Genomic DNA, 7,948 nt, shown 5'->3' on the forward strand with positions numbered 1-7,948 from the left:
ACTGCACTCCCAGGTCCAGGCCCACCCATCCCCGTTGTGATTCTGACATTGCTTTGTTCCTTTTCATCTTAGGCTGATGACAGATGTTTGACATTATTATTAAACATTTGTGGTTTTTAAAAAATGAATCATGGATTATTAGAACTAGAAAAGTTCCTTTCATATCATTTCCCGCTTTTTTTTTTTAATATTTTATTTATTTATGTATTTGAGAGAGCTAGAGTGAGAGAGCACAAGCAGGGGGAGCAGTAGAGGGAGAAGCAGGCTCACCTATGAGCAGAGCTCTCAATGTGGGGCTCAATCCCAGGACCCCAGGATCATGACCTGAGCCCAAGGCACACACTTAACCCACTGAGCCACCGAAGTGCCCTACCCGCTCGGTTTTATAGATGCTTATGCTGGCCTGCAGAGAGGGATAGGGATGTGCCAAGGTTGGCGGGCAGGCAGAGCTGGGACTGGGATCAGCCACGAAAGCCAGCCTCCTGGGCCCAGTCTGTGGCTGGGGGAGGCCCACGGTCCCCCGGGATCAGGCCAGTCTGGAGCTGGCCAGGTACGGGCCCTGTCTCCTCTCAGACCCTCCTCATCTCTGTGCTCCCAGGCTCCATCCATTCCAGCCGTGCCCACCCCGCGGGGTTTCCTGCCGAATGTTGCTCAACCTCTCACTAGACAGAGCCAGCAAGGTTAACCGGGTTAACCAGGAATGGATCTTTCTACCCCTTCCCCACCAGCCTTTTCTGCCGTCCACGCCCGACCAACTCCGCAGTCCAGGGCACAGGAGGGCTTCCAGGAGGCAGCGAGAGCCGGGGTCGCGCCAGGCCTAGGTCTCTCCTCGCCCTGTAGAGCCGGCCCGGGGCTCCCCAGAGCAGGTGACTTTCACGCCCTGGGCCCCGGGGGCTGGGCGCCCTCGCCTGCCACTTGGGGACGCCGCCCACTTCCCTCCGTTCCCCGGGAAGGGGGCTGCCGGTGGGGCGGGGCCAATGGGGCGAATGCGCGCGAACAGACACGGCGCACGCGCCAGGATCCGCGAGCCGGTAAGGAAATGACGACCTGGCGCGGGGCCCCGCGGCCGCCCCCACCGGACCCCGCGTGCCGCAGCCGGCCACGCCCCCATGGAGGCCCCGCCCCCACCGGACCCCGCGCGCCGCAGCCGGCCACGCCCCCATGGAGGCCCCGACCCCAGGAGGCCCCTCCCCCGGGGAGGTTCCGCTCCACCGACCGCTCATTGCGGGGACCCGGCGGCTGGCTGTGGGGCGCCTGGGTGCTGTGCAGGCGGCGCTGCGCGGGGCGCGGGGCTGGGGTCGGGGTCGGCGGCCCCAGGCGCCCGAGTGGGGTGCGCCCAGCGGGCCGCAGCAGCCAAGCAGCTATGGCGGAGGCCGCACCGCAGCACCTGGCGCTGTCCTCAGGGCTGTTGGAGTTGTGCCCGCTGCTGGGGCCCTCCCGGGACAGCCTCCGCGGCCCCGAGCAGGTAGGGGCCGGTGGGGAAACGGAGGCGGGGCGCGGCCGGGCGGCGGCTACGATCGGAGCGCGGGTCTGGCCCCGGCATCCCGGGCGTCTGCGGGGTGGGGGCGGTGCTCGGGGCTCCGGCCAGACCCCCCCTCCACCGCAGCCCGCCCGGTGCGGGGACCTTGGCTGTCCTGGCCGCGGAGGAGTCGCGGGGGTCTGCGGACTGGGGAGCCCTCGCCGGAGAAGAGCGGGGGCTCGGAGGACGCGCCTCCAGGTGCTCCGCCTTCGGCCGCTCCGGCTTCGGGAAGCACACCTGGGCAGGGTGAAGGCGGCTGATGGGGGGAGGCGGGGGTGCGCCGGGGCGCCTGGGGTTACGTCGTCGCGGAAGAAAGGATTTCATTCATTATCCCGGACTTACTGTCTCCTCGGTGGTGGGTGCTGTGCCAGGCACAGCATCGTGAGGTTTGGGGTTTTAGATGTAAGGGGCACTTTCAAATGTTCTGCATTTAGTCATTTTGCGATGAAACCTAACTGTTTTTCTCGCTTGCAGAAAAGGCTGCCTACTCCCCCCCCCACCCCCCCCCCCCCCCCCCCCCGCCCGGGGCCCTTTTCTCTTTCTCTGTGTGCTAGCAGCCAGAGTGACAAACCCTTTTCCCGGAAAGCAGCAGTTTTGGACACTCATTCTCTGTGTTTCTTTACTGTGCCCCTGCTTTTTCTTGGTTGTGTAACCCAGGCTTTCTTTTGAATTGGTTTGTGGCCCTCTTTTTCTCTTGGTCCAGGATGTCCATATGACTCTATCTGTGGATTTTTCTCTGGTTAGTGGTGATGCCCAGAGTACTCCGAGATTCCGGCTCTACCGCCCAGTTACCTGGGCAAGTCCTCATCTCATTCTGGACAACAGCAGTGAGAGGCACAGGAAGGCACCCGAGTATTTAGGGGTGCAGCGGAAAGGGTTGAGGTCATCAGGAGAAGCTAGATATTGCTCAAATTAACTGGATAAATGTCTCTTAATGTCTTGGTAGTCTCCTTAGCTTTTTTTTTTTTTTTTTAAGATTTATTGAGTGAGGGAGAGAGAGATAGAGCAGGAGAGGGGCTGGGGCAGAGGGAGAAGGAGAAGCAGACTCCCCGCTGAGCAGGGACCCAGGACCCCGGGATCATGACCTGAGCAGAAGGCAGATGCTTAACTGACTGAGCCACCCAGGCGACCTGTCTCCCTTAACTTCATACAGAGCCAACTTCGATGGTTTCTGCATTTCCCTCCTCCTTTCTTACTCCCCAAATCCCGGTGATGTCTGCATCCCCTTTGACCTCTGTCTCCTCTGACCCTCATCGACTGAGTTATCTCCCTGCCTCTAATTTGCCAATGGCATTGCCTCCTTTTTCTTCTGATAGGAAATGACCTGGTTTCAGTTGCTTCTTGGGTGATTTCGGCATGCATGTTGGTTGCCCCAGGGTGAGACGTGTCTCGAGAGCAGGGTGAATGGCACAGTGGTGCTTTCCTGCCCCAAACAGGCCACGGCTTTCCCAGGCAAGTGGCAGTTTGCTACTCTGCATTTTAGCTATTACCCTTTTTATCCTACACGCTGATTCTGTTAGGGGTTCAGCAAGAGGTGGAGCGCAAATATTTGGAGTAGGAAAAAGGCAGCCTTTCGGGACGGATCCAACTTCCTGGGCTGAGCCTCCTTTAAGGCCGATGTTGACGTTACAGTTACCTAAACATGTGACTTCACTTGGCCACTCTGCTGTTATAGCAGTTCTATTTCTAACGTCTGAGGCTTTTTTTATAACTCTGAAAATCACCATTTCTCTGTCGTTGACGCATTCCTGCTCGGTGACAGATGAAAACAAGCCTGGAGGTATGAGAAACATTCCACTTACTGGTAGGGTAGTAAGGAGTCCTAACTTTCCATTTCATTTCTTAGATGGGTGGTGTTTTGTGAGGGTAGTGACAAAGACTTGGAGAATACGTCCACCCCATGGGAGGTTCTGGCTTGTACATCTCTCTCTACTCCGTGGTTGCCGTGGAGACGAGGCGTGGGGTGTGGAAGGATCTACGACTAACCCTCCGAGTGGGCCGAGAGCTCCGTGCCTCGAGTAGGTCACTGGCGTAATTCTTGGTGTGAAGGCAACATTGTAGCGGTTCTTGGTGGAGAGCGTCCAGGCTTTCGGCTTCTAGAGCAGCACTGTCCACCAGAACTTTCTGAGTGATGACGCCAGTGTTCTTCATCTGTGCCATCCGTGTGTCGGCCACTAGCCACACATGGCTACCAGGTGCTTGAGGCATGGCTAGTGCCACTGAGGAACTGGATTTTACACTTCATTGAATTTTAATTTCAATTTCAATAGCCACGTGGCTATTAACGGTGGTGGACAGCAAGTTCTAGAGCGCTAAACAAATCTGTTTTCTGTTTTATTTCACAGATTATGGCCCATCCTGTGTGAAGATCAGTGCCGCTCTATAATCTAACAGAAATAAATCTGTGGGGGCGCCTGGGTGGCTCAGTCATTAAGCGTGTGCCTTCGGCTCAGGGCGTGATCCCGGCGTTCTGGGATCGAGCCCCACATCAGGCTCCTCCGCTGGGAGCCTGCTTCTTCCTCTCCCACTCCCCCTGCCTGTGTTCCCTCTCTCACGGGCTGTCTCTCTCTCTTTCAAATGAATAAATGAAATCTTAAAAAAAAAGAATAAGAAATAAATCTGTGATGCTATCAGTTAGGGTGTGTGTGTCTCACTTTTTAATTAGCTCTGGTTTTTTGGACTGAAATGGTTGTTCCCGGGGAGGGGTTAGTAAATCAGTGTGGGCGAGAGAAGAGCAGGAGTGACTGTCCCCAGGCTGTGAGAACAGACCTTGTCTCGCCCGTAGGGGAGGGGCCGTTGCAATGCTCTGGGATCCAGGACTGTGCGTTCAGGAACTTACTCTGATGACCCAGTCGGACACGTGCACGTATGTATGGCAGACACTGTTCACCGCTGCCTTTGCTCAGGTTGTGCGTGTGACGAAGAAGAGAGCACGCCAGCTGTCCCTCGGTAGGGCTGTTACTGCGTCGTCCCCGTGTGGCACCATACAGCTGTGACAGGGAATCAGCCACCCCATATGCTGAAGTGGAGAAAAAAGCTAGTGGAACCAGTAAAAGGAGATGATTGTATGTAGGGGGACAAATCATATTGATATATACGCACATAAGAAACGGGAAGGCTGTAATCTCCGCTGTGCATAGTATTACCCACCCTTTCGTGGAATTAGGGGGAAGGCCTTTCCTTTCTATTCTTATGTATTTTATTCTTCCTGTATTGTCGTTAGCTTTTAACATGAGACTGCATTGCTTATCCAACCAGAAAAGACGCAAGGACATACGTTCGGTGGAAAAACAGATGTGTGATGTATGGCCAAATGCCAAGTTGGCTGAATTTAGGCCATCTTACTTTAAGGGACTAGATAAATGGCGGGGCGAGAGGTAGTCTCCTGCCGTTAGCATGATGACCGCATTCCCTTCAGCATCCGGACTGCTGCGCTCTAAGAGGTCGCGGAGCGCGAGGATGTGAATGGATGAGCAACCTCCGCTGAGAGCCGTCGGCTGGCTGAATGTGGGGACACAGAGAGACCACACAGTCCCCGGCCCAGCCCACCAACAGCTCTGAAGGTGATAGAGTACAACGTGGAAGGCATCAGTGCTCTAGGTGCTGAGCCAGGGCAGGGGGAGGCGGAAGGAGGTGCTCTAGGAGGTGAGGAGGGAGGAGGTGCAGGGGAGGTGGAAGGAGGTGCTGTAGGAGGTGAGGAGGGGAGGTGGAGGTGATGGAAGGAGGTGCTGTAGGAGGTGAGGAGGGGAGGTGGAGGTGATGGAAGGAGGTGCTGTAGGAGGTGAGGAGGGGAGGTGGAGGTGATGGAAGGAGGTGCTGTAGGAGGTGAGGAGGGAGGAGGTGAAGGGGAGGTGGAAGGAGGTGCTGAAGGAGGTGAGGAGGGGAGGTGGAGGTGGTGGAACGAGGTCCTGTAGGAGGTGAGGAGGGAGGAGGTTCAGGGGAGGTGGAAGGAGGTGCTGTAGGTGGTGAGGAGGGCAGGTGGAGGTGATGGAAGGAGGTGCTGTAGGAGGTGAGGAGGTGAGGTGGAGGTGATGGAAGGAGGTGCTGTAGGAGGTGAGGACGAGAGGTGAAGGTGATGGAAGGAGGTGCTGTAGGAGGTGAGGAGGGGAGGTGGAGGTGGTGGAAGAAGGTGAGGAGCCAGGGGCTTGATGGTCTAGAAGAGGCGCCTTGTCCTGGCTGCAGGTGAGGAAAGTCTCCCTCCAGTGGGGATGGAGGGGGCATCCCTGGTGAAGAGGAGGAGCGGGGAGGGGGTGAGCACGAGTCCAGCGGAGTGGAGAGCAGGGAAAAAGCACAGCGTTGGACCATGGGCGCTTGTGTCTGGAGACCGAGAGGTTCAGCGGGGCACGGCTTTGGGGGCACCCTGGCTTTGGAAGCAGGCTGGCCTGCTGCTCAGGCGTACGATGCAGGTCGTCGTCCTGCCCTGTGACGTAGCACACGTGTGCCACATACATGGAATACGTGGTAATAACGGTAATGTATGGAAACAGATTCCATTTTCATGCTGGTGGAGGGACAGGGATGGTGTGTGAGGCTGGTTTGGATCCATCGAAGGGTCTGCAGGGGTAAAAAGCTGGTGCCAGTGGCAGGAGCCACCGCCCGTTGGGGCAGGTGATGAGGTCACATGTGTTCTGTTTTTTAAGATTTTTATTTATTTATTTATTTATTTATTTATTTATTTATTTGAGAGAGAGTGAACACAGCGGGGAGGGGAGAGGCACAGAGGGAGAGGGAGAAGCAGGCTCCCCGCTGAGCAGGGAGCCGGACCTGGGGCTCCATCCCAGGACCCTGAGATCATGACCTGAGCCGAAGGCAGACACTTCACCGACTGAGCCACCCAGGTGCCCCCCCTTTGTGAGAGTGGACAGTGCGGGTCGGGCGCCCTGGGCCGGGCGGGAGGAGGCGATGCCATTCTCATGGCAGAACCCTTGAAGGATTAGTTTGTGGAGTCTGTAGCTGCTCTAAGTCCCGGGGTGGGTGGCTGCTTGGTCTGCAGGTGCGCAGCTGGGCTGGCACTGGGGCTGCTTTCAGAGACTTTTCTGCGGTTGGTGGCTCCGAAGACCCGAGGGTCACTGTCTTTATCACAGGCAAGCATATGGGCGGAAGCTTGGGTTTTAGGGAAATCAGCAGGAGCTTAATTTTTGAAGCTGTGAGTTTAAGGGACCCGCCTTATGTCTGGAGGCAGCTGGGTGCGGTCTGGGACTGGCAAGAGGTCTGAGCTGGCAGTGGGACTCTGGGCGCCGTCCCTAGGTGAGGACACCATGTGAGTGTGGAGACTGCCAGCCAGGCGGGGCACTTGAGGAGGGGCAAGGAGTCAGCCCTGGGGGGGTCACAGCCTGGAAGGAGGGGTCTGCCGGGGCCCTACCCAGGAGCGTCAGGGCAGAGGGGAAGAGCAGAGGGGGGTTTGCAGGCAAGGGGCCGGCTCCACGCTGTGACCACCTGTGCCCAGTGCTCACCGATGTGATGTTTGACGTGAGGAAGGAGCGGACGTGCATACTTTCATAGTTAAGTAGGTCCGAACTGCTGGATGGTGATAAGGAAAGTTTTAGAAAGGTTTTATAGAACTCAAGACGTGGTTTCCTTTCATGCCTGATACACAAAGATGTAAACATTATCCAGTACTATGGATTTCCCATGTTTGGTCTTTGTTCCCACTGGTACTAAACTTTTTTCCAAATATAAAGAAATTATTGCCTGAATTTAAATTATACAGAATAAAAATAAGCTTTTTGAGTTTAGAGAGTGTATTTACTGATGGGAGTTCCTTGTATGAATCCTCTCAAGGGTAAGAGTTCCCCTTTGGCTCCACGATTCTTACTGAAACGGTGATGCTGGCTGTCCCTTCCCTGCCGGTGACAATTCCATTTCTCCTGGTGACAACGATGTCCTTCCTCATGCCCTCTCTGAGTCCCTCAGAGATCTTTGATTCCGCGCAGCCCACCCCACCCCGGCATCCTCCCACCTTCCCACATGCTTGCCACCCAGCGAATCCTGCCCCTGACTTCTGTTTCTCCACTAGCTTGGAGCTGACCTGCCCGTTTCTCTGTCACGGCCTGTTGACCTCTTCTGGGAGCTCGGGGAGCAGCCCGGCAACTGCCTCTGCGGAGTGGCCCGTCTCAGGCATCGTAGCTAGACAGAACGGAGGTCGGAGGCAGAGCCCGTGCTCTTCATATTATCTGGGGGAAGACTGAAAAGACAAAAGGTTTTGTAAAAATCGGGTACCAAGTTAAAGTTCGAAAGTGTTCAGGCTGAATGACCCTGTTGTGTAGACCTGGGGTGACCGTTTGGTTGCTGGAGGAAGGGTGTGTCTCTTCTCTCTGAGGCCGGCAGTCCTTCTTCTCACCCCTCGGTCCGTGTCCCCAGGTCAGTGGCAACAGGACCACTGGCATGGGGCATGACGCCGGCACCCCCATCTGTACTGGGCTGGACAGT

General features: G+C 56.4%; 1 protein-coding gene across 2 annotated transcripts; it reads left to right on the forward strand.

Annotated features, from left to right (window-relative positions):
- Positions 1-882: 882 nt before the first annotated feature.
- Positions 883-4,123, forward strand: LOC125281411 (programmed cell death protein 7-like). 2 transcript variants are annotated; one of them, XM_057312744.1, is made up of 2 exons: positions 883-1,465; positions 2,836-3,934. In XM_057312744.1, the coding sequence occupies exons 1-2, from the start codon at positions 1,040-1,042 to the stop codon at positions 2,866-2,868; spliced, it is 459 nt and encodes a 152-aa protein (XP_057168727.1). In that variant the 5' UTR covers positions 883-1,039; the 3' UTR covers positions 2,869-3,934. The 2 variants fall into 2 exon arrangements, with proteins under 2 accessions (XP_057168727.1, XP_057168728.1); XM_057312745.1 differs by having other exon boundaries at positions 994-1,465; positions 3,865-4,123.
- The last annotated feature ends 3,825 nt before the right edge of the window (positions 4,124-7,948 follow it).

The sequence above is a fragment of the Ursus arctos genome, unplaced genomic scaffold, assembly GCF_023065955.2.
Source record: "Ursus arctos isolate Adak ecotype North America unplaced genomic scaffold, UrsArc2.0 scaffold_16, whole genome shotgun sequence".
In the NCBI taxonomy this organism is placed as follows: Eukaryota; Metazoa; Chordata; class Mammalia; order Carnivora; family Ursidae; genus Ursus; species Ursus arctos.

Bases quoted from the DNA above. Each gene is read 5' to 3' on its own strand.
- LOC125281411 (XM_057312744.1), top strand. From the start codon at position 1,040: ATGACGACCTGGCGCGGGGCCCCGCGGCCGCCCCCACCGGACCCCGCG. The intron at 1,466-2,835 runs GTAGGGGCCGGT...TTCTTCTGATAG, and splicing joins GCCTCCGCGGCCCCGAGCAG to GAAATGACCTGGTTTCAGTT.